Raw genomic sequence first — 25989 nt, 5'->3', positions numbered from 1 at the left:
GTTCTTGTCAGAGCTGGCAGCAGCACCAGGCAGTGTCCCTCCCTCCCCAGGGCTGGCAGCAGCACCAGGCAGTGCCCCCCGGGGGCCCACATGGCCTTGTTGGTGTCCCCCTCCCTCCCCAGGGCTGGCAGCAGCACCAGGCAGTGTCCCCCGGGGTCCACACGGCCTTGTTGGTATCGCTGCTGCCCCCTGCCTCCTGGTGCTGGCAGCTCCAGCACGATTTCCTCCTTGGAACCTGCATCGGGGTGACTACTGGGTCCTTGAGCCTTTTTTTCCCGTGGGCTGGCTCTCGGCCACAAACCTCTCCACTCTTCCTGTCATGGTGGTTTTGGGGGCCCAGGGTTTCTGCTTTTTTCTGAATGCCGTAGTCTTCAGGGGTGGACACTGTCTTTCTCTTCTTCCTGAGAGGTTGACAGCCTGTGTGCTTGGGGCATGAGGAGACATCTTCTCTGCTGATCCATCCTGAGGTAGTTCTGTAACCTGCTTCTTGGGGAACCCGGTTCTGATGCCGTAGGTCTTGATGGTCAGGGGGGTGGGATGGCCTTGGCCCAGGGCCATGTGTACCAGCCTTCCCTGTCCTCTTTGACCTTGGAGAATGAAGATGCCCTGGGGTCCAGCCTACTGCATTACCCCGCCGTCTCAGGAAGACTCAGGCTGAGGAAGGGAGACGTTACTGGCAGCTGATGCCCCTCAGTGCTCAGGGGCACGGTCCCTGTGCCGAGGGGTGCCCTGTGCCAAGTGGGTCAGTGCTGTGCTGGGCCCTGTGCCAAGTGGGTCAGTGCTGTGCTGGGCCCTAGTGCCAAGTGGGTCAGTGCTGTGGTGGGCCCTGTGCCGAGGGGTGCCCTGTGCCGGTAGTGGCTGTCATGTGATTGGCAGCACAGCCAGTGCAGCTTGGCCAGGGCACCCGTGGAGGGCACGTCTCCCTCCTGGCAGCACTCTGGCGGGGAGGGTGTCTGGTGGAGAGGGAACCTGGGCCCACGCTGCCCTTGGAGCCACAGCACTGGCGGGCTGCCGGCTGTGGTATTGCCTTGGCCTGGCTGTCCCGAACACCCACCACAGCTGGACTTTTGCACTTGAGAGGGAGGTAAGGGCTGCCCCATGTGTGTCCTCTCTCCCTCATTGGTCCCTGAGCTGCAGCATCCCAGCCATCTCATAGCTTGGTGGCACAGGTGGTGAGCCTGTGCGCAGGTGCTGGGGCACTGAGCTGTGCGCCTCATGTTCTGCGGGGAGGACCTGAGCTCCAGAAAGCTCAGGGGTTTCAGCTTGGCCAGTCATGCTGCTGAGCAAGTCCCTTAGCTGCAGCGTGGTCAGGGCCAGGTCTCGGGGAGGCCCCTGAATCCTAAACTCTGTGGGTATGGGCAGCAGGACCTTTGTTAAGGGGGAACACGTTACTTGCCCTCCTCAGTTCCGTGTCCCTGTGGGTCCAGCAGCTGCCCGCCTGGCTGGAGTGATGTCTTCTCGGTGTTGGGGCAGCTGGTACTTTCTGAGCGGGCAGAGCACACACTCACGACGGCCCCTCCCTCCCCAGCTCACCTTGCTGCCTGTTGGAGGGGACCCCCTCACAGCTTTGAAAGTGGCTTGCAAATCTTGGGGTTCTCCCTTGCTAGTGAGGTGTGTACGAGTCCCAGCCAGCCTGCTTCCTCGTGAGATGTGCTGCTTATTTTAAGATTTCAAGGACTTTGTTTTGTGCAAGCTTAGTAATACAGAGAGGTGAAGCAGGTCAGTTTCTAGTGATGCAGAAGCCAGATGAGTGAGGATATTTGGGGGAGCTTTTGTGGCTGTTGTCTGTGGGGCTGGTGCATGCTGCCTTTGATAGGGTAATTGTTTCCTGGGTGGGCTGTGGGACGGGGGCAGATGGACTCCCCGCCACAATCCTGTTTCCTACCCAGGCTGTGCTGAGTGCCCTAGCTGGAAGTGTGAGCAGAGCCGGAGCACCCTGGGGCAGCAGGGCTGTACCCAGCCTCGGGGTGTGTGGCCTGTGGGCAGTCTTTTTCCTGGCACGTGGTCCTGGCTCTTTCCTGGGAAAGGGGGCAGCTGAGAGCAGAGTTGAACAGGGAGCAGAGGGCCCCCTGGGCTTGGCCTACACTGGCAAGTCAGTGAGGCTGGACAACCTTGGCTTCCACTGGAGCAGAACCCCAAAGCCTGCCTCTCCTTCGGCAGCTTGGTTGACACCGTAGTTTCTGTGTCCAGACCCAGGCTTGTTTTGTTGATGGAGGAGCGGGCTTTAGGGCTGTGAGCCTGGCCAAGCATGGGGATTGCTGTCTTCCTCACTGTGGGGCCCCAACACAGCGCAGTGTCCATGTGCTGGCCTTGTCTGCTGCAGACCCGAGTGTTTCTGGGAGCTGCTCCTGGGCCTCAAGCTTCCCTTGAGTCTGTTGCCTTTGTGTGTGCTCCTCCCTGGCAGTGTTCTAGGCACGTGGAGGGGACGAGAAAAGGGGCTCTTGTGGAGTGTCAGTGAAGTACACAGCATTTGGAATGGTGGCATGTGCTGCAGCACTGGAGTCCCCCCATCAGAGGCCCAGCTGTGTCTCCAGTCGTTGCAAGAGACGGCTGTGATGGCGTAAGTAATTGGGGCCCTGCGAGCCATGGAGATCTGGATTGAATTCCCACCTCCAGGCTTTGGCTGTAGCCAGCATTTAGGGAGTGAACCTACCAATAGAAGATACTGTTTTATCTGTCCAATTAATACTAGTAGTAGTGGCCCAGCGCGGTGGCCTACAAGTCCTCACCCTGAACGCATCGGCATCCCATATGGGCACTGGGTCTAATCCCGACAGCTCCACTTCCCATCCAGCTCCCTGCCTGTGGCCTGGGAAAGCAGCGGAGGATGGCCCAAAGCCTTACGACACTTACACCCGCATGGGAGGCCTGGAGGAAATTCCTGGCTTCTGGCTTCGGATTAGTGCAGCACTGGCTGTTGCAGTTACTTGGGGAGTGAATCATCAGATGGTAGATATTCCTCTCTGTCTCCTCCTCTCTGTATAGCTAACTTTGAAATAAATAAATAAATAAATAAATAAATAAATAAATAAATAAATAAATCTTTTAAAACATAGTAGTAGTTGTGGTGTTAGTATTATTATTACTAGTAGTAGTAGTAATAGACATGAAGACTCCTGTTTTCTGGCTGTGAAGCCTGGTGGGTTTTCTATTTTTGTGTCTCTTCCTCCCTCTGCTAAGTTCTATTTTTTTTCTCTCTCTCTTTTAATTAAGCTTGGCCCTCTCGGCCACCGTTCCTCTTCAGCTGTGTCTGAGTCCATCCCCTTTCCGCCCACCACCGTCTTGCCCTCTGCGTCACTTCTTTTCACATCTGCCCTGTTCTTTCCCTTTCATCTCTTTAATATTTTAGACTTTTTCTTTAGTGTCTTAGGTCTGTTATCTCAAGTCATGGAAGTGGGAGTCACACCTCACTGAGTTGTTGCTTGTACTCCGAGTCCTCGCAGGACCCTTTGTGGGGGGCCTGTGTTGTGCTGATCAGGGGAGGGGGAGGCTGGTCCCGTGCCTGCCCCTGGCCACAGTGCTGAGGGATGGGGACTTGCCTGCTGCCCCTAGGGCATGGCTGTGCAGGCTCCTGGATGCAAGTGCTCCTGAGGCAGACCCCTGCCAGGCCCCCAGCACTGACCCCAGCACGACAGTGGAGCTTGTGAGGGCCACAGACTGATGCACCTACCTGCTTGGCTGCTGGAGGCCTGGGAAGGAAAAGTGGCCTCCTGAGAACGCGACACAGTCTCTCAGTTGTTGGTCAGTTAGGAAGCAACTGTAGAGCTGTACACTGTTACCTAGCTGACACCATGCGTGTTATGTACGATTTAAAGAGGAGTGAGCAGGCTCTCTGTAGATTTCAACACACACATACACACATATGCCATCTCGAGAGGCCACAGAGCAGGGTTGTCATGGTACCGCTGGTACAGGGACTACAAGTAAGACTGGAAGATTCACGCAGAAGGATGCTGGGAAGGCATGGGTTTTGTTTGGAAGACGTGCGTTTCTAAGGACCCTGTAAGTGAGAGAAGAAACTACACACACAGTGTCCTTTTGCCAGTGGGTCGGGTGACCTCTGGAGGTAGATAGCCCTGGAGAGATGGGAGTTAGCAAGCCTGGTCACAGCCCTTGCTACAGTCCCCTTAACTGGATGCTGACCGCTTCCTTAGGGGACAGTCCACGTGTTCAGAGTTGGAGTGCTGCTACTGTCGGTGCAGGACTCCTCCGCTACCCAGAGAAACCCTGTACCCCTTAGCTGCCCCTGTCCCTGGGCAGCCGCAGATAGGCCTGTCCCTGTTCTACCCCTTAACTGTCCCCCGTCCCCGTGTTCACCCCTTAGCTGCCCCCGTCCCTGTGTTTACCCCTTAACTGCCCCCGTCCCCGTGTTCCACCCCTTAGCTGCCCCCGTCCCTGTGTTCACCCCTTAGCTGCCCCTGTCCCTGTGTTCACCCCTTAGCTGCCCCCGTCCCCGTGTTCCACCCCTTAGCTGCCCCCGTCCCCGTGTTCCACCCCTTAGCTGCCCCCGTCCCTGTGTTCACCCCTTAGCTGCCCCTGTCCCTGTGTTCACCCCTTAACTGCCCCCGTCCCCGTGTTCCACCCCTTAGCTGCCCCCGTCCCTGTGTTCACCCCTTAGCTGCCCCTGTCCCTGTGTTCACCCCTTAACTGCCCCCGTCCCCGTGTTCCACCCCTTAGCTGTCCCCGTCCCTGTGTTCACCCCTTAGCTGCCCCCGTCCCCGTGTTCCACCCCTTAGCTGCCCCCGTCCCTGTGTTCCACCCCTTAGCTGCCCCTGTCCCTGTGTTCACCCCTTAACTGCCCCCGTCCCCGTGTTCCACCCCTTAGCTGCCCCCGTCCCTGTGTTCACCCCTTAGCTGCCCCTGTCCCTGTGTTCACCCCTTAACTGCCCCCGTCCCCGTGTTCCACCCCTTAGCTGTCCCCGTCCCTGTGTTCACCCCTTAGCTGCCCCTGTCCCTGTGTTCACCCCTTAGCTGCCCCCGTCCCCGTGTTCCACCCCTTAGCTGCCCCCGTCCCCGTGTTCACCCCTTAGCTGCCCCTGTCCCCGTGTTCCACCCCTTAGCTGTCCCCGTCCCTGTGTTCACCCCTTAGCTGCCCCCGTCCCCGTGTTCCACCCCTTAGCTACCCCTGTTGCTGTGTTCACCCCTTAGCTGCCCCTGTCGCTGTGTTCACCCCTTAGCTGCCCCCGTCCCTGGGCAGCCTCACAGTGGCTCGTCCCTGTGTTTCCCATCAGAGGTCTTGCAGCTCGTGCTGCTTTATGGAGGGTGGAGCGCGGACCACGTCTTGGTTTCTTTTCGCAGTGTGGACTGCCTGTCGGGACCCTGCAAGCTGGGGAGAGGTTTGCAGGACAGAGTGAATTTCCGTGCTGTTGGGAAGGCTGATGTTTGAGGCAGAGGTGCCTCTTCCCTGTGTCCCAGTGGCAGCTTCTTACCAGGCACTAGTCAGAGCGGATCAGGGCCCCACCTGCGTGACCTCACTTTGCAGTAAACAGAGCTTTCCAAATACATTCTGAGGTTCTGACGTTGGGACATTCAGCCTGCAGGTTGTTCAGCCCGCCACCCCCGGGCAGTTTTGTTAATTCATGCATATTTGGGTATTTTTTTTACATTTTGGATCTCAGGAATGTTTGTGTGAATTTTGTGTGGACTTGAGTTTTCATTTCTGGTGGTTATAACTAGGAACATATTTGCGATTATTTTGAAAATGAGGAAATGATGGTGCACAGTGGGTCCCCTCTGGGCAGTGGTGAGGTGTGCGCAGTGGGTCCCTCTGGGCAGTGGTGAGGTGTGCGCAGTGGGTCCCTCTGGGCAGTGGTGAGGTGTGCACAGTGGGTCCCCCTGGGCAGTGGTGAGGTGTGGTGCTGACTCTTCCTATCTGATGCCCTATGGAGTTGCCTGTGTTCCCTCTGATCAACCTGCACTCAGCATGTCCTTCTCATCCTTTGATGTTCTTAGGTAGAAGTATGAGGGGTCCTTACCTCAGGAGGTTAATGGAGAAACTGCTTGGAGTTCAAGGCTTTTTGCACTAAAATAAGGTTATTGTTTCCTACAGTTTTTTGAAGTACCCCTGTGTTGCTGAGTACAAACCCATTCTTTTGTCTGAAAGTTATTTAAGAGACAGACACAGAGTTTCCTCCTGCTGGTTCCCTCCCCAGCGGCCTCTGCGGACTGTGGGAGGGCACGGTGCTTCTCAGTCAGCATTGTGACTGAGGAGCTAGGTGCGCTGTGAAACTGCCGGTTGGCTGTGGAGTTTAGTCCCTGTGTGCTCAGATTGGAGTCTGCTCTCTTCTGAGGGACGCTGCTGTTCCTGTTTCTGTGTTGGAGTGTCTGTTGAGCCCCTTAACCCCCCGGGCTGAGGCTGAACCTTGGGTCTCTACCAGCCAGACCCCGCACGTTCCTTAACTGGTATTTCCTGACTCTGGCACTTCTCAAGTGTTACCTTGAGCAGCATGACGTCTCTCGACATGGCAGGGAGCACGAACACTTGTGAGGCTGGGTCCAGGCCCTTGGCTGTGCACAGCTGCAGGCACTGGGATGTGAGAGTGCTGTGTGTGTGACAGACTGCAGGGCGACTGCCCTGTGCTCCTCCCACCAGCAGGGAAGACCACCACAGGACCCTGCCAAGATCAAGACTATGAGCTGGCAGAGCCAAGGCTGCGCCAAGCAGGTGTCCTTCGGACGCGGGCTGTGGGGACACTTCCCCCAGCAAGGCTTGTGGCACTGGCAGTGTGTTCTCACACTAAGCTGAAGCAAGAGCCTGCTGAGCCCTGCCAGCAACACTACATACTTGTCTTCCTCTCATTCTCTGTGGGCTTCAGTCTTTGCTCTTGTCATCCGAGCCTGTGTCATAAGTATCCCACTCCGAGGCTCAACACAGAACGTGCTGTGTCCTGGCCACGTCCCCTTGGCAGGCCTGCGTCTGTTGAGTGTTCGTTTTGTGCTAACCTTAGATTCTGTAATATTGATATTATTATTTTAAATATTTATTTACTTACTTGAAAGGCAGAGTTAGAGAAGGAAGGACAGAGTCATTCTTCATGCTCTAGTTCACTCCCCAGTGGCTGCAGTGATCAGGGCTGGGCTGGTTTGAAGCCTCCAGACGCTTCCTCTGGGTCTCCTATGCGGGTGCAGGGTCCCAAGCACTTGGACCATCCTCAGTTACTCTCCCAGGCTGTAAGCAGGGGCTAGGTGGGAAGTGGGACAGCTGGGACTAGAACCAAACCCTGGATGGGATGCTGGCACTGCAGGCGGAGGCTTTAGCTTGTTTGGTATGTGCTCACCAGGCATTGGCACAGTGTTCCGTTGTCTCTGAGGTGCTGAAGCTGTATCCTGCTCTGTAAGGGAGGCCTGCTCTGCCCATCCCTGCCTCCCTCCCTGAGTCGCTGTCTCCTGAGCTCTGGGCCTGTGGGTGTTGGGGCAAAGCTTGGTTCGCCACGTGCCTGGGGCTTGTCCTGACAGGGCTGCTTGGTTGGCCTAGAAGCAAGGAAGCAGCTTGTAGAGGTCTTGACATGTGTCTGCTGAAATGGATGTAAAACAAACCGGGTCCACCACGTGGCCACTGCTCCCCTAGGAGCCCTGTGCCAGAGACTGGGACTGAGGGGAGACAAGGAGTCACTGATGAGGGGATGAGCTGTGGGTGGGACAGGGAGAGGAGGTGTCACTGATGAGGGGATGAGCTCCTGCCCAGCAGTCACTGGGGTGGTGAGGCCCTGACTGTGTCGTTCAAACCCCCAGGCTCCTAGGGAAGACAGTCATGAGCTCTGTGCTGCATCTCATGACTTCAAGTTGAAGGCATTACCTTGTAGTTTGGCACAGCAAGCAATCCAAGTGTGACCACAGGGTGGGCAGTGCTGATCATGAAGCTGTAACTGGGAGTTGTGGACGGACAGATGGGAAGCAGCCTAGCTGGTGTCTGAGGCAGTGCCGTCCTCAGACCCCACGTGTTCTCATGTGTGCACGCTATGTTCCTGATCTCATGCCATGCTCACCAGAGGCAGAGCAGGGCCTGACTTCTTGGTCAGGCCCTTAATTCTCCTGGGCGCTTGTTTGTGCTTCTTTCAAGTTGCTGTACGTGGGCCACTCTGTCATTAGCATGGGTGTTCCCTTGCCAGTGGCACAGCGTGGAGTGGTTAAGGAGGAGGCTCTTGCCTCGGGGAGGGCACCTCCTCCTAGTTCTGTGGTGAGGCTGGACTTGGGTTCCCTCCCTTAGATGACCATTGATGGTGGAAGAGGGTAGGAACTGACAGGCGTTGGTTCTGTGGCAGGGCTGTGAGCTGGTGGTGAGGGGCAGGCTCGGGCAAGGAAGGTGTGGTGTCCAGAGGTCCTGTGGGTGCCTGTGTCAGGGAGCCATTGCTGTGACTGTCAGAGGATGTTTCCGCACAGAACACAGTCCACTCAGGGGTACCTTATCCAAGAAAGGATTTGCTGGCGGTAATGTCAGGACATGTGCAGGTGTGTCAGGTTCTGTCGCTGGTGTGTCACATAGGTGTGCAGGTGTGACTGTGTGTGCTCCCCGCTGACACGGGTGATGGTGTGTTCTCCCCGCTGACACGGGTGTGACTGTGTGCTCCCTGCTGACACGGGTGATGGTGTGTGCTCCCTGCTGACACGGGTGGTGTGTGCTCCCTGCTGACACGGGTGTGACGGTGTGCTCCCTGCTGACATGGGTGTGACTGTGTGCTCCCCGCTGACACGGGTGATGGTGTGTGCTCCCCGCTGACACGGGTGTGACGGTGTGTGCTCCCTGCTGACATGGGTGTGACTGTGTGCCCCCTGCTGACATGGGTGTGATGGTTTGTGCTCCCTGCTGACATGGGTGTGACTGTGTGCTCCCTGCTGACATGGGTGTGATGGTGTGTGCTCCCTGCTGACCTGGGTGTGACGGTGTGTGCTCCCTGCTGACCTGGGTGTGACTGTGTGCTCCCTGCTGACACAGGTGTGATGGTGTGTGCTCCCCGCTGACATGGGTGTGATGGTGTGTGCTCCCTGCTGACACGGGTGTGACGGTGTGCTCTCTGCTCTGGTACAAGTGTGGTCTGTGCCCCTGGTGGACACCTGTTCTTTTATATGTGTAAACTTGGGAACCCTTGGGCCTTGAGTGTTCTGATTGTAATCTGATGAGCCGTCACCATGTGCTTTGTCCGGCTATTTTGTGACCGCTGTGACTTCTCAGAGGGCATAGGGCATAGAGGTGCTTCTTCGCCTTCTCCTTCCCCGCTGCAAGTGCGTTGGGTGTGTTGCGGTGCCGTGGCGCGAGGTGCTATGTGTCTAGGTCACTGGGTGTGTCAGCCCCAGGACGCAGCCGTGCCGTGTTCACATGGATGCGCTACTTTCCTGCCCGCAGGCACAGCTGACAGTGTGCTGCACACGCAGGCCTGAGTTCGTGCTGGGCAGCTCCAATGTGCAGCTTCTAAGATGCAGGAGCCCGTGTCAGCCTTGGACATAAATGCTGAATAAGAGGTAAGCCAGAGGCAAGGCCCACCTTAAGTGTGTTTTCAGGGACTGCGCAGATGCGAACTTGCAGTCTCCATTTTCATGCTAGGGAAGTAACGGGAAGCTCTGCCTCTCCCCCACCCCTTCCCTCATCCCTGGGAGCGGTCAGAGATGGGAGACCTGGCAGGGGACACCCTTGCTTCTGCTGATTCATTCAGTCAGGCTTCCAGCGGCGTGTTCCATGGTCCTCAACCTGGGAGAGAGGTTCAGACCTACCTGTCTCAGGGACTTCAATGGGTAGAAAATGAAAAATACTTCTGCCAACTACGTTAACAAATAAAAACCTTGAAAACAACTTTGCTTCATTAGGGTTATTTGAGAGGTAGAGAAACATGCCCACAGCAGCTGGGAAATGGACTGTGGGTGGCAGGAAGGCAGTTCCTGAGCTGTTCATCATGGGCTCCCATAGTGACCCAACCATTGCCTGCTGCCTCCCGGGGTGACTGACCAAGCCATTCCCTACTACCCCCGGGGTTCCCCACTGCCCCTGGGTGACCCAACCATTCCCCACTGCCCCCCGTGACCCAGTCATTCCCCACTGCACACCACACCCCCCAACCCAGCCATTCCCCACTGCCCCCCGGGGTGACCCAGCCATTCCCTATTGCCCCTGGGGTGACCGAGCATTCCCTGCTCCCCCGGGATTGGCCTTAGTAGAAAGCTGGGGTCAAGAGCCCATCCTGGTGTGGGACTCCAGTACTCTGGTGTGTCCTCAAGGAAGGTGTAAGATCCGTGCCCTCTCACGTTAACTTGTGAGAGAGAGAACACACTTCATCTGGTTCACCTGGTACCCAGGTGGCTGCAGTGACTTGGGCTTGGTGGGAGCTCCAGTGACAGGAGTCAGGAGCTGTGCTGGGTCTCCCTCAGGGTGGCAGGGCCAGGCACTTGGATCTTCTGCTTTCCAGGCCATTAGTGGGGAGCTGGATCAGAAGTGAGCGCATAAGGGATGCTGGCGGCACAGGGGTGGCCTTGGCACCATGATATTGCTCCCGGGACACTGCCACCTTTTTTCTGTAAGGATTGATTTATTTGAAAATCAGAGGGACTGATTGATCTTCCATCTGCTGTTTCATTCCCCACATGAGCAGAGTGGCTAGGGCTGGCCCAGCAGCCTGGACCTTCGTCCTGCTTTTGTGGATGGTGAGGCTGGGCCCCGGCCCTGGAAGCATATCGTATGAGATGTCAATGTTGCTGCGGTCTCCCCTCTCAGACACAAGTTCTTACCCTGAGTCTGCACACGTCTAGGTGTTTCACAGTGGGACCTTCTGCATTGTGGTAATTTCTTGGCTGAATTGTGCTTGTTGGTCAGTGCCTCTCATGGTGGGCCGAGTCCCTCCTGCTTGCGTGTGGACAGGGCTCTGTGCAGGCAGAGGTGGGAACTGCACGGTGAAGGCCAAGCCCACAGCCAGTCTCAGGGCCTCCTGAGTGCGTGGGCTACCGCGTGGCGTGGTCTGAACCCCAGCGTGGGCTACCGCGTGGCGTGGTCTGAGCCCCAGTGCGGGTCTGTTTCCTGCCATGTGTCAGAGCAACCAGGGCCACATGGTGACCCCTCTGTGCCTCCCTCTGCCATGCCACCTGTGAGGCCGCACAGTGGCCTCCTCTGTCAGGGCCACTATGGGCCGTCGTTAGGCTGAGTCACAGCATGGGACATTACTGCTCACAGTTGTGGGACCATGGCGCCCCCCTCATAGGTGGTGTTCTCCGTGTGTCCCTTACCCTAGAAGGTGCAAAGATACCCTCAGGCCTCTGGTGTGGGCCACTAATCCTGTTCCTGAGGCAGAGCCCAGCTGAGTACTCACACCTCAGGGCCTTAGGACCTGGTGCCCAGGTGCCAGACCACATGCATCCTGTGGTCTAGGTGATGGGTGAACTGCGTCTTCTAGCACTTTCTACATGGAGGAGTTGGTGTCAGGGTGTTTGGTGTCCAGTGCCTCTTTAGGCTCAGTCACACTTCCTCGCTGGTACCAAGTTCTGTCCTCGAGATGGTGCCATCTTGCTCGGGGGCCGACTGTGCTTATTCATCGTGAAATAATTCTAGAAGTGCAGGAGGTGGCACAGATATGCACAGGCCCAGTATGCTGCTCTCTTCCCCTAAATCCACACTTGGCATCCAGACCAGGACCCCAGCTTGTAGCAGGAGACTGCAGAGGATGCATAGGCCTGTGTGTGTGACCCTGCCGCCGGAGGTCTCGGCTATCACACCCCCCACGAGACCCCCGCCTGTCTGTCTGCTTGGTGAGCCATGTCAGGCCAATAGTGTTACATCTGTGGAACTGTGCAGCGTGTTTCATTTCGAGATTTCCTTGTGTGCTGGTCGATTGTGGCGCTGGTTGCCAGGTGGTGTTCATTCTGCAGCGTGGACTTGGCACAGTACGTCTGAATGTTCCACACGGAAGGGCATCCAAGTAGTGTCTACTGTTTGGCTTCTAATAATGAAGCAGCTTGGAACATCCGTGCTAAGAGCCCTTTTGAAAAGAGATCTTGACCTGCCCTGGGGTACAGCTTTGGTGTGGCTGCCTGCTGCTTGGCTGAGGGGACGCACTGGGGAGTTTTCGGACAAGCTGTCCTGACTCTGCAGGTGGCTTGGGTGAGGGTGGGCGGTGTGCTGGGTGTCCTGACCTGTGGAGGTAGTTGGGTCTCTGGCTGTTGGGGCGGAAGTGGATTTGTGTTATTTCACCTGTTTGTCATTGCTTGGGGACTGCTGCACTGGGGGTAAGCCAAGCTCTCCCTGTGGGGTGCAGAGCCAGGCATGTGGCAGGAGCCACCTGGGACACAAGGCAATAGGCCCTGTCACATGGATGTAGGCACTTGTGGGTGTTTGCTACCGCCCAGTGCTGGGGCTGTGGAAGGGTCCACCTCTGGGCAGGACTTCCTGGCTCTGCTCTCTCCTGTGATGGCAGTGCCCGTGTGGGCTTGACTCTGGCTCATCTATGTTAGCACTGTGGGGTCTTCGGGGTGCCTCCTGAGGGGGCAGTGAGTCCATGGTGCTTGATGGGTGAGCCTTGGCTCTCATCCACTGTGTGGGGTCTAATGGGTGGGTGAGGGCATTTTCTTTCCCGTGGAGATACTGGGGGCAGAGCTTGAGGCACTTTGGCGGGTACAGGTGCCCCCCAGAAGCCACTCCTCTGAGTAGGCACTGAGCAGACTGCAGTTATGGTCGCAGCCACATTGCTGACCATTGCTGCCCGCATGCCACCTTAGGGGCATCTGGACAGTCTCAGAGCCGACCTGTGGGAACTGAAACCCAGAGTCTGTGGAACCTGATATGCCGTTTCCTCCTGCCCCCAGCATATTCAGTGCTGGCATTTTTCGTCGAACAAGTCGAACTGCATTTTTGAGGAAGGCATGATGGCTGTTTGTACTGGGTGGCAGAGATGGGAATTCTGTCGTGAGGGTCACGCCTGCTCCAGGAAGCTGGTGCTTTCCGGAGCTCAGGCTCTGTGCCAGGTGCCTGCTGATGTCTGCTAAGCTTCATGTCTGGCTCCATCACAGAGAAGGTGCTCTGTCGCAGACAGGTGCCTCCTGTCTGTCGAGGGGCAGAGCTTTGCTTGCTGTCTTTCCAGTCTGCCCCGCCTGTATTTTGCCACTGGTTTCAAATGGGGAAGTCTATGAGACATTGTGATTTTCAGTGGATATGCCTGTAAGAGTCTGTGTAATCCTACTTGTGCATAAAACGATGAGTTTGCCTTTAAAAAGCGGTGTGCTTGGTGATTATTAGGGATGCGACTGTTTGTGCCTTTACTAGGAATAGTTGGACCCCTCTGCTGGAGCCGTGTGCAGGGTTAAATGGCTGCTCTCACCTGGAGGCTGCTTGTTCTTAGGTAGTTGCCCTTAAACAAATGACATGCTGTCAGAGAAAAGCATATTAAAATTACATTGCTGGACTCTGCGTTGCCAAAAGGAAGCCCTCTGGGGTATGTTATATATTTGACATGCAATTGCAGTGTGTAATTGGAACCATGAGAAAGGTTTTTGTTCAGACCTATTGAACGATTTCCTTATTGTCAACCTGTTGAATCTGGAGGGAGTTGTTGGTGGTTCAAGTTTTCTCTCGGATAATGCTTATGGAGAGGTTTGAGGTGTTTTCCCTGCCACCATCCACTCCAGACCCCGGGCAGCTGTGTTCCTGCTGTTCTGGGTCCCTGTACATGGGCTGGAGGCCCAGGGCACGTCCTTCCATAGAAGAGGTTGAAAAAGGGTCAGGCAGCAGCACTGCTGAGCCCTTCGTCTTCAGCTTGTCACCCTTCCTGCTAGGGCTGAGTCAGAGCTGCAGGTTTGCTTTCCACTGCCCTGTCACACTCTCCCTCCCCCCCTTCCCTGCTGGCCTCTGCCTGGAGCCACTTCTTCATTTCCCAAGTGCCAGCCCCTGACGTTCACAGTTGACAGGACACAGCCTTGGAAGACTGCCTGTGCCATGGACTGGAGTGGAAAGAGACCAACGGGGTCCTGCCAGGAAATTGGTGGCCAAGGCTGGCAGTGGCTCCAGGGGTCTGGACTCTGCCTGCTCCGTGACCCTGGAGGGTCAGCAGTTAGGACAGCAGTGGTCAGTGACGACAGATGCACCGGGCAGCCTCTCATGAATTGGCCTCTTCTCTTGGGACAGGGCTGGCCAGAGGGATGTGATGAGACTGCCGAATTGGCTAAGCTCAGGCCAGTACCTGAGAGTGGCTGCACCTCCATGACCTGGGACAGTCTCGGGGGTGGCACCAGTGGCTCTGGGGGACCAGCCTGTGTGTGTGTGTGAGTGAGTGACACCAGCATGTGCGTGTTCTCCTGGGGAGACCAGCCTGTGTGTGTGTGTGTGTGCATATGTGTCCTCCTGGGAGACCGACCTCTGTGTGTGTGTGTCTCGTTGGTGGCAGCAGGCAGTCCCCACTTGTCCAGTGTAGTCCTGAGAAGTTGAGCTGAGTGCTGAGTGTCATCACTCAAGGCTGTTGGCCCTGAATTGGTTTTGTCCACTGGACAGATAAATTGGGACTCAGCAGTCTGTGTGCAGCTTTCCTGAGGCCCCAGAATCGCTAGCCAGTCTTTCCCTGGAGCTGTCTGGGTGGCTGCTCTGAGGGACGCAGAGATGCTGCGTCTGCAAGACGCTTTCCTCTGGGGCTGCCACTGCTGATTACCTATGATGGCTCCTGGCGCACACGTGTAGGCTCGTTTGTCAGCACAGAAGGTGAGTGCAAGCAGAGCCAGCCGACAGGAGTAATTCCTTGTGAACCAGCATTTATCCTGGTAAAAAAGCTGAGGATTTTTGTAACACTGCAGATGGGTGACTTCCAGTGGAGATAGTCATTTTAAAATTACCTACCAGATTTAGTTACTTCATGGCAGCTGTGGCAGTACCCGCCCATTGGTTTACATCTGTGAGCCTAGTGGATGGGGACATCTTTTTTTTTTTTTCCCAAATACTCCAGTTAGTACAAGGATTGCTGACTGTGGTCTTCTGCTGTCACCATAGTTCCTGGGCACTGGAGAGGCCTTGGGGGCCCTGGGCACACTTGCAGGTGGGAGTGTTGATGCACAGGATGTGTTCCAGGACACAATTGAGAGGGAGGCTGTGGGGCCACTTTGGGCCTTGGGAAGGGCTCTGCTCTTCCCCTGAGTGAGTTATGGAGTGGTGGGATGGCAGCACGAGGTGTTGTGAAGAGCCAGGCAGGCCGTGGGAATGGCACTGTGGGAGTGGAGCAAGAAGGAGGAGCTGGTCCAGGGCTGGCATTGAGCCTTGGCCTGTGCTTAGGGGGTATCATGGCCTGAGAGAACAGCTGCTCAGGGCAGGCGGGCTCCACTGAGAAGGTGTCATGGCCACTGAGAGAACAGCTGCTCAGGGCAGGCGGGCTCTGTTGTGACTCTGTCCTCCTGCCTTTGGTTTGAGGAAGTGATACTTGGTCCTCAGCAGACTAAGGAGCAAGGGTGGGACCAGGTGTGTAGCCTTTGGTGTCCACAGTGAGGGGACTCTGAGCCACCTCAGGTCCATCAGCCTTGTGTTCCAGGCACCTATCCTTTGAGGAGAGTTATGTCTGGGGCTCCTTACCCGGCTAGCCTGGAAGTAAGAGATACCACACTATTTGAGCTTTGCTTTTTGAAGTAAGTTGAATGTGATTTAAGTCAATTTATAAATATTTCACAGTCTTTTTAAAAAGAATAAGTTGTGCAGAATCTTGTTTGTTCTTTTGGTTCACTGAAGTCAGAGAGTCCAGGGAGAGACAGTGTTGCAGGTGGCTCTGGGTGAGTCGTTTGCATATGTGCTGTCATGAATGGGGCCTCCTTCGACTCCGTGTAAGTGCCTTGCTGGATGGTGGGGCAGGCCGGCAGGTGCTTTGCACACCAGACTGCTGGACCTTGAGGGCAGCTCTGCAGCCTGGCGGGCTCCTGGCCTCTGCTGGCCTGGCAGGAATGTCAGGGAGCACCCCACACAGTCCTGGCCCTAAGCCTAAGTGTCCTGAGGGGTGTGGCTGCCTCTGGCCTTTGCCCTCTGACTTCCAGTGATGCTGCATGGTGCTGGGCAGTCAAGTACGAGACCGGAGTGGAATGCGGAGGCCAACTGTGCAAGTTTCTAGTGCTTTTCCTGGTTTCAGGGTAGCAGGAGGGCTTTGGAGGGACTCCAGTGAGGAATGAGGCAACAGAGGACAGGCCTTGGACAGTGATGTGTGGTGGGCCGGGGTTTCTGGAATTTTCCATCCAGCAGTGCCTACCTGCTGCTCTGGTTAGCCAGCAGGTGTGCAGCTGCCAAGAGAAACGTGTTTCCACTGATGGCAACATCACTCTCATGGTTAGGGAAGAGCTCTGGCAGCTGGCAGCGGTCACACACCATGCTGGGGTCTTCAGGAATGTTTGTGAGGAGTGCTTGTCATGATAAAAATGAAACATGGATTTCAAATCCTGAAAAACATTTGCTTATTTTCATTTTATCTGAAAGGCAAAGAGAGCGAAAGATCTATCTGGTTGTTCATGCTGCAATACCTGGCTGGACTAGATGTTCAACCAGGAGCAAGGTGAGCCAGGAGCCAGCAGCCAGGAGCCAGGAGGCTCCTGAGTCTTCTGTGATCGCCAGGAGTCAGGAGAGCCAGACCCAGGAGCCTCCTCTGAGTCTCCTGTGATCGCCAGGAGCCAGGAGAGCCAGAGCCAGGAGCCTCCTCTGAGTCTCCTGTGATCGCCAGGAGCCAGGAGAGCCAGAGCCAGGAGCCAGGAGCCAGGAGCCTGCTCTGAGTCTCCTGTGATTACCAGCAGCCAGGAGCCTCCTCTGAGTCTTGAGCCATCCTCCTGCTGTGTTGAGTGCCCTCTCCCCAAATGTTTTGTGGGCACCAGGGAGCTCCCGTTTCACCCAGTCTCTCCAGAGACTTGTTTGTTTCTTTGCCTCTCTTTTCTGGTGAGAAACACATGTTTAGAATTGGGCAGCTGGACTGGCGTGGCCTGATTGTGCTGGTGACTCTGCAGCCAGCCGCTGGACGCCTGCTTTTCTCTGCCAGGCCGGATGCAGTGTTGACCCGGCCACGTCAGTGTCATGGAGCTTCTTCCACAGCTGTTGACCTTGACGTCCATGATGAACATGTGTGTGCTGTTGTCTTGTCTTCTTCGTAGCAGACTGTGATCAGGGTGAACTTGCTGATGGCGTAGTGGTCAAGCTTGTTTCTCATGGGGGGAGGCTGTTTGGGGCCCCCCGCAGGTAGAGCATTTGGGCTGCTGGAAGATGGGGGTCGTGCGGCTCTTCCACTTGTGGCCATAGAGCGTCTTTCAGCACCACCTTCGTGGCCTTCGGACCCTTCGCTTTGTCTTCGGCTTTGGGAGGGACAGGAGCGTCCCACCCCCGGGGCTGTGTGCAGTTGTTGCAGCTGCCTCAGTTTGGGATCAGTGAGGTGACGTTTTCCATGTGGTCTTTCAGAAAAAATGTTTATTCTTCAGCTTTTCAAAGTGTCCCTATTATAAATCACTTATTTCCTTCATTTTATATAAAGATTTTATTTATGTGGAAGAGTGACCAAAGGGTAGAGGGAGCAACTTCAGAGAGACATCTCATTTGCTGGTTGCTCCCTTAGTGGCCAGCTGGAAGCCCGGAGCAGAGCGCTGGGGGGCCTCCGTGCTTGGGCTCTCTTCTGCTTTCCAGAGCACTAACAAGAAGCTGGTAGGACATAAGCTGCTACTCATTTGGGTCGATAGTGGCACAAGCCACCTCCTGCTAACCCTAATCCTAACCCTTTTAAGGCCCCAGAACGGTGGTTCAGTGGCTAAATCCTTGCCTTGCACATGCTGGGATCCCATATGGGCATCAGTTCCTGTCCTGGCTGCTCCACTTCCCTGCCTGTGGCCTGGGAAAGCAGTGGAGGATGGCCCGAAGCCTTGAGACCCTGCACCAGCATGGGAGACCTGCTGTCACTCTGTCCTCCTCCTGTGGTGCCCGTGGGAGCCCTGCTGTCTGTTCTGCCCTCTCCACACATGCTGCCTCCTGCTCAACCCTTCTCCTTGTGTTTATTCTGTGCAGTTGTTGGTGTGATCCTGAAGGCCCTGACCTATGACGAGAAGCGGGGTGCCTGCAGTGTGGGTGCCAATGTCAGGGATGCTGCCTGCTACGTGTGCTGGGCCTTTGCGCGTGCCTATGAGCCCCAGGAGCTGAAGCCTTTTGTGACTGCCATTTCCAGGTGAGCGTGTTGTTCTGTGGTCTCTGGCAAGTGCCAGTGCTGAGCAGGAGGTGAGCCCTGCGGGCCTTGGCCTTCCCTGGACACAGGTTTTTTCTTTGAAAGATTTATCTTATTGGAAGGAGAGAAGAGACAGAAAAAGATCTTCTGTGTGCTGGTTCACTCCCCAAGTGGCCGCAATGGCCAAAGCTGAGCCAGTCCAGAGCCGGGAACCTCTTCTGGGTCTCCCATGTGGGTGCAGGGTCCTAAGGCCACAAGCAGGGAACTGGATGGGAAGTAGAGCAGCTGGGACAGGGACTGGTGCCCATATGGGATCCTGGTGCATTCAAGGTAGGACTTAGCCACCAGGCTACCACGCCAAGTCCTGGATACAGGTTCTTAAAGGAAGGCTATTGGGGCAGAGTGGGCAAGCACAGGAACCCCAGAGTGAGTGGGATGGCCCCGTCTGGGCCCGCCATGCAGCTGTCATGGGCTCCACTCAGGGACGCTGAGAGTTGCTGCCTATCAGAGTTTATACTTCAGTTCGGGAAAATGGAGAACATGGTGTCTGAGGGCTGTACATCTGACTGGGCCGAGTGCTGACTTTTTGTGTCCCAGTGCAGTGATGGCCGGGCTCACCTCAGTCCTCACTGACCCCCTGGACTGGGTGCTGACTCAGTGCAGTGATGGCCGGGCTCACCTCAGTCCTCACTGACCCCTGGACTGGGTGCTGGCTCAGTGCAGTGATGGCCGGGCTCACCTCAGTCCTCACTGACCCCCTGGACTGGGTTCTGACTCAGTGCAGTGATGGCTGGGCTCACCTCAGTCCTCATTGACCCCCTGGGTGCTGGACTGGGTGCTGACTCAGTGCAGTAATGGCTGAGCTCACCTCAGTCCTCACTGACCCCCTGGGTGCTGGACTGGCTGGTTGTCCAGTCCTCCACTTGTGTTTCTTAAGGAGCCTAAGGGGTGACTGTCGTCAAGGGTACGAGGGACCTTGTCCGAATCACAGGTGATGGGAAGCAGCTCTTCACCTGAAGACTTTTACCAGGAATGTGGACTAGGACATTTTTTTCTTAAAGATTTATTTATTTTTATTGGACAGTTAGATATAAAGAGGAGGAAAGACAGAGGGCGGTCTTCGGTCTGCTGATTCACTCCCCAAGTAACCATAATGGCTGGTGCTGCTCTGATCTGAAGCCAGGAGCCGGGAGCCTTTTCTGGGTCTCCCACACAGGTGCAGGGTCCCAAGGCTTTGGGCTGACCTCCACTGCTTTCCCAGGCCACAGGCAGGGAGCTGGATGGGAAGTGGAGCTGCTGGGATTAGACCCAGTGCTCATATGGGATGCCGATGCATTCAGGGTGAGGACTTGTAGGCCACTGCGCTGGGCCCAGGAAAATTTTTTTTAATGATTTTTTTTTTTTTATTATTGGAAAGGCAAATATAAAGAAAAGAAGAGAGAGAGAGAAAGATCTTGTATCCTTTGGCTCACTCCCCAGATGGCCATGACATGGGCTCATCCACTGGCCCTCTAGCTCACTTCCCTAAATGGAGCTGAGTTGATCCAATCTGAAGCCAGAAGCCAGGAGCCTCTTTAGGGACTCCCACATGGGTACTTGGTCCCTGGGCTTTGAATCGGCCTCCATTGCTTTCCCAGGCCACAAGCAGGGAGCTGGATGGGAGTTGGAACAGCCTGGGTAAGAACCCGCATCCTCATGGGATCCTGGTGCATGTAAGATGAGGATTTAACCACTAAGTTGCTGTGCTAGGCCCAGGAAATGGACTTTGAAATCAGGCTGCGTCCCAGCAGGCACCTCCTGCGGCTCTGTAGCTCTGTGCTGTGTGCCTGCAGGTGGGGCAACCTCCAGGTGTGAAAGTAGGCTGTGCTCAAGGTTCCTCGTTCTGGAGAGTTGGGGTCAGGTGTCAGCCCGGGGTGTGTGTGCCTGGTGGTTTTGGGACATTCGGGCACTTTCTCCTGTTCTCCCTTGTTGGGTCTTGGGGTGGGGGAGGGAGCCAAGGCCTGTGTCATTTCCCGGAAGTGCAGCACGTGGTGGGGGTGGTGATTAGATCCCTGCCTCAGAGCATCTGAGGATCCTGTCGCTCAGGGAGAGAAGATGTCCGGAAGCCAGGAAGCCAGGAACCAGTCCAGCTTCTCCTATCTTGTCTACAGCCGCAGGGCACAGGTGCTAGGACGGTCCTGGAGAGTGGCTCCCCGCCTGGGCAGAACAGTGAGCCCCCCCCCCCCCCCCCCCCCCCCCCGGTCCTCTTCCCTGACAGCTGCTCTGTGCTGCAGACCGGGGGAGGCCTTGGGGAGTCTTCATTGAGTGCTGCAGGGGAGGAAGAGGCACAGAGGGGGCTGGGACGCCTCACCATGGCCTGCCCGCCACCCCGCCACCCTGCTGTTGAGGATGCCAGCCCTTGGGGAGGCTCTGTCTCTGCTTTTGCATTGGAGTGTGATTCTGTAGCCTAAGAGCAAAGTAGGGAGATTGGATTTTCTTGTTTCATCAGCTGTCAGATTGGTGATGGCTCCGCAGCCCCTCTGTGGTCACCTGTGAGACACTGTGGGTTCTGGGGACACCTGGCTTCCCTGAGGATGAAGTGGGGACCTCCCTGGCTCTGTGACCAACAGGTGCCCAGCTGATGGTGATGGTGGACACAGGGCGCAGAGACCCCAGGTTCATCCAGAACCTGTCTTCCCTAGTTGGAAGACACTTCCTGGAGGTTGTTCTGCTCCTTCCCTGTGCTGCCTGGTCCCACAGCATGGGAGCAGAAGTGCCTGGGACTGAGGACGATGAGGCTGGGGCTCAGCAGGGAGAGTGTTTAGCCGTCCCCAGAGTGGCATGTGGGCCCCTGCTCCCATCAGTGATCATGTGAGGAGTTAGGTGCATAAGCTCAGCCTCTAGCTTGACGTGTGAGGACCAACAGGTGAAGGCCTGCCCTGGCTGGAGCCGTGGTGCTCTGTAGCTGTCAGCTTGGCTCTGGCTCCTGCAGGTCAGGCGTGGGAGGTAGAGCTGGACACAGGAGCGGGGGCTGCTTGCTCCCTCTGTGTGTCTTGGAGCTGAGGACCCTGGAGCTTTTTCCTCTGGGGTCAGCACCTCCCTTCCTGGGAAGATGCAGGGAGTGTTCTGGCTGGCTGGACCGGGCCAGGCCACAGTCTGCCCAAGTCACTGCTGTGCATTGAGGGAGCAAGTCTGTCCTGGGGTGGGTGCACGTGGAGGGCATGGGGTCCTGCAGGAGGAGTAACCTGCAGAGGGCTGGAGGCTGTGAGGTTGTACACACGATTCCTGGTCGTGTTGGGCTAGAGGGCAGCGTGGCTGCTGGTCCTCCAAGAACTGCTTCAGCCTCATGTTGCCGAGACTGGCTGGTCCGTGCCTGGAGGTGCCTGTGCTTCCCTGGCTGTGCCCATGGCTGCCGCTGAGCCAGGCTTCCCCAGGATTCTGAAGCTGCCATGTGGGGCTGGGCTGGTCCCGAACCCACCCTGCCCTGGCTCACGGGGTGCCTTTGACCCCGCCTGCAGGCACCTTTCAGGCCAGTTTGACTGGTTCTGAGGAACCCACGTTCCAGCCCTTCTCAGCCCCTCTGGACCCTGGGCGTGAGTCAGGGAGGAGCAGGTAAGCTGGGCACACCTCCTTGCCCAGGAGCCTGAGCCTGAGTATCGGCTGGGTGTGTCTCCCTAGAAGTGCCTCCCTTGGTTTGTTGTAATGGCCACGTTTTAATTATCGGCCTTTCAGCCCAGTAATTCTGGCGCATGATACAATCTTGGTATCTCTAACTGTTCCCACAAACTCTGCGGGAATCCTGCAGAAGTCAACATTCCGGATGAGGGCGTGATTCTCCTGATGGAACAGAGCGGCTGATAAGAGGAGGTGATGCCAGGAGCCCCTGTTTTCTGAGGGAGCAAAAAGGGGCCCACTTTTTCTCATTGTTGCCTGGTTTGTTTTGCTCAAGAAACTGGCACTAATGGGTCTTCTACTTCTCTGTTCCTCTCTGTCTCATGAATGGTCCAGACACATTTTCTTGGGTTGGAAAGTGGTGCTGACTGGTTTCAGAGGCTCATGTGTCCTTGTACCCAGCTGGCCTGGAAGCTGGAAGGCTGCTGCGGGGCCCGGGGGTTCCTGCAGAGCCTGGTGTGGCCGAGGGGTTCACAAGGAGCGGCCTGGTCCCACGGCCAGAGGCTCGTTACAGAGAGGGAGAGAAAGACGCGCCGCACTGTGGTCACCGCCGGGCGATTTCCTCACCTGAAACTCTCTACGCCGGCTCCTGTTGACATCAGCCAAGCTGCTGTCAGGGCCCATCCCGTGCCAGGGGCAGCACCTGACTCTCAACCCCAAACCACAAGCGAAGCTGGCAGCGTGGGCTGCGGCCTGTGCCGGGCTCAGCACTATCTCTTCCTTCAGGCCAAGGCTGTCCTGAAAAACCAGAAAGTAGCCAGCCCTGCCCTCGGCCTCAGCAAGAGCAGCTTGCAGGAGGAGGGAACCCTCCGTTGTCCATTAAGTGTGTGCTCCTGACCAGAGTCCAGACCCCACGAGGCCAGCTAGCTTCTGCTCCCGGGTCAACCGGCAGTTAATATGAATGTTGGCTGAGAACATCATTGAGGTCAGGGCTGTGGCACACTGAGTTAGCTGCTGTCAGCAGCGCTGGCCTCTTACGTGAGTGTTGGCTGCTCCACTGCTGCTCCAGCTCCCAGCCAGGGAAAGCAGCGTGGATGGGCAAGTCCTGGGACACTGGTGGGTACCCAGAGTAGCTTGGCCCAGCCATTGCTGCCTTTTGTGGAGTGAACCAGCAGATGGAAGATGTCTCTCTCTCTCTCTCTCTCTCTCTCTCTCTCTCTCTCTAACTGCCTTTCAAGTAAGTAAATGAAATCTTTTCTAAACACTGAAATAAACATTAGAAAGCTGTAAGTACTGTGATAGGCAGGGCTTACACTCTATTGAAATAAACATTAGAAAGCTGTAAGTACTGTGATAGGCAGGGCTTATACTCTACTTGAAGAGAGGTGGGGTTTGCAATTTTCAGAAAACTTGGATGCATGGTAAATTGCTGGCTTAGAGAAAGCTTAACCTCAGAATTGTAGCATTGTTATTTAAGGTAAAAACTGTTGGTATAGAATATCCTACCAAGGAGGAGGGCTGGGTTGGGGGGAGAGCTGCTGCTTGGTGTCCCGGAGCTAGGAGCAGGTCCAGGCCTGCCGCTGCCCTCTGCTCGGATGAGGAAGAAAAGCCCTTTCTGCCCAGCATCGTTTCTGTGTTGGGAAACCCAGGTGGAGTATCACATGAAGGTCTCCGGCGAAAGCAGACAGGTGCAGACACCCACGACACGCTCCACCAGGGCAGGCTGGAGCGCACCCGGGATGCCAGCCCAGAGTGGTGACTCATAGCCGCATCATCCTGCAGGGGCCCCCAGAGCCCGAGCGTCCCAGCGAGCTCTGTGAGTGCCTGGCTGGTGTCACTGCCCTGGTATTTCTGGATGAGCCAGTTTTGTTCCCAGAGCGGTATTTAAAAACCTGCTGCTCTCCTGGGGAGTCATGGGAGGTCTCCAGCCGGCCAGAAGGAGCTTCTCAAACTCTGCTTCTGTGTCTGCAGTGTGCTGAGACGTGGGGGAGCCGTGGCCTGTCCACGGCTGCCTGCTGTGGCCTGTACTGCACTCTGCTCCGTAGTGTCCAGGTCACCCACTCGGTCTGTGTGGAGCAGTGACGGCATGGACAGTGGTTAACCTAACAGACGAGCCACTGCTAACTCAGTCTGGCCCAGTCTCGGCCTTGTTCAGAGCTGTCATTCTGTGGCCAGTCAGCAGAGGAGCTGGAGAGAGTGGGCTGGTACTGGGCATTGACTGAACACAGGATAGAGGCTGCGGTAGTGCGTGCACCTGACCACCATCACACAGGAGAGGAGTTGACATTTCAGGCAGCTGTGTGCAGTGGCCCTGGGGTCGGGCTGGAGAAGAGCGACCCCCACAGCAGCTGTGGACCCTGCAGCAGCTGCCGCAGCTCCGTGGACTGGAGGAGAGCTCCCCTACAGCAGCTCTGGAAGCCATGGCGCCGATACTCTGGCTGTGCCTACTGGTGGTGACCCCCTCACTCCACAGAGCCTGTTTATCCTGGCATGGGACCAGATCTCTCAGCATGCACTGGACTGCCAGCTACTCTAGATCATGTAGGGGCAGCAAGATGGAGTGGCTGGGCAGAATAAAACCACAGATGCTTGACTAAGTCTGGACCTGGACTGAGCAGCCGCTGAGGGCGGAGGGGATGTAGCGTGCCCACAGGTGTCTTGGGAGCAGGGTGGAGGCCAGGCATCCCTGGGGAGGGACACACTACCTTCCTGTGCTCGTGTCACACCACAGCCCTGGAAGCCTAGTGGCAGGCAGATCAGATCATTTTTAATTTTTTTTTCCTTTTCTACATTTGCCACATTCTCTGCTCATTACTTGGTGTTTCATTTTGTTTGTTTTTAATTTTTGAAGATTTATTTGAAAAGCAGAGAGGGAGGGGAAGAGAGAGAGAGGGAGGAAGAGTGGGGAAGTGAGAGAGAGTGTTCTGTCTGCTGGTTCACTCCCCGGAAGGCATTGCAGCTGTGAGGGCTGAGCCAGGCGGAATCCAGGAGCTGGGAGCTTCATCCAGCCCTCCACATGGACGGCAGGACCCCAGGCACTTGAGCCATCAGTGTAGTGAAGCTCCACATTGCCAGGCAGGCGTAGGGAAAGTACAGTGTCCCTGCTATGTCTTTTTCTAGAATGAAGTATTTAAATTTCCATTAATTCTGAGATGTATTTAGAATAAAATTATCAAGAAATTATTTTCCTTTGCATTTTTTTTTTTAATTTATGAGGCAAGAGGACAGTAAACCTCCCGCTACTGCTTTGCTCCCCAAACGCCCATACAGCTTGTGCTGGGCCAGGGACTCCGTCAGGTGTGCATGCACTGAGCCACCGCCTGCCTTGTCCCAGGGTGTCCAAATACTGGCACGGTAGTCGGGAAGGGCACAGGCACCACGTGGGACGCTGGGGCGGCCTTCGGGACGGGCACAGGCACCATGTAGGACGCTGGGGCGGCCTTCGGGACGGGCACAGGCACCATGTTGACCCAGCATCAGTGTCAGTTTTATCTGCCGTCCTCTGACACAGCCTCACTAGCACTACCCCTTTAAACTGTTCAGATAATTAGTTTCTTTTGAGAATACTTTTAGTCTTGAACAAGTTTTAGGTGTCCAGAGTTGTGAAAACAGCGCAACTTCAAATTTAATTATTTTTGTTGTGAGAGTCCAGAGATGAACTCTCGGTGAAAGTTGAAAATATCCTAACAGTAGGATGCTGGACTCTCCCACACTGTCCATGCCTATATGGTCAGGAAACACTTCAGTAAGAGCATGATGGACTTAGGACTGTTCATGAAGGACCACACTTTGTAAAACTAGAGGGGAAATCAACAAGGGGAAGGGAACTTGGGGAGTGGGACGGGAAATCCCAGAACCTATTGAACTGTGCCATAAAAAATCTTAATGATAACAGTACAACTTTCCTGACCCGTTCTAAATGCCTCAGTGATCACCAAGTCAAGGGCTGACCCCTGCAGGCACCCAGACTCCCCCCACATCCCTAAGCAGGTGACCAGGCCCCCCCCAAGCAGGTGCCCAAGCCCCCCGTCCAAGCAGGCACCCAGGCTCCCACCCATCCCCAAGCAGGTGCCCAGGCCCCCCCTCGGGCACCCAGGCTCCCTCCCACATCCCTAAGCAGGTGCTCAGGCCCCCCCATCCAAGCAGGTGCCCAGGCTTCCCCCCCTCAGGCACCCAGGCTCCCCCCAGCAGGTGCCCAGGCCCCCCGAAGCAGGCGCCCAGGCTCCCCACACCCTTGGCAGCCAGGCCCACCTGTCCAAGCAGGCACTCAGGCTCCCCTGTG

At 56.1% G+C, this 25989-nt stretch overlaps 1 protein-coding gene across 2 annotated transcripts in view; it reads left to right on the top strand.

Moving 5' to 3' along the window:
- The window catches only part of TBCD (tubulin folding cofactor D), a 133920-nt gene that overhangs the window by 68102 nt on the left and 39829 nt on the right, over positions 1 to 25989 (top strand). For both annotated transcript variants that reach the window (XM_058676546.1, XM_058676545.1), the window contains exon 14: positions 17963 to 18119. In XM_058676546.1, coding sequence (XP_058532529.1) covers positions 17963 to 18119 — 157 coding nt within the window. The remainder of the gene's footprint in view (positions 1 to 17962; positions 18120 to 25989) is intronic.

Source organism: Ochotona princeps, chromosome 17, assembly GCF_030435755.1.
Source record: "Ochotona princeps isolate mOchPri1 chromosome 17, mOchPri1.hap1, whole genome shotgun sequence".
NCBI lineage: Eukaryota > Metazoa > Chordata > Mammalia > Lagomorpha > Ochotonidae > Ochotona > Ochotona princeps.
Note: the sequence above shows the minus strand (reverse complement) of the source record. Positions and strands in the feature narration are given on the sequence as shown.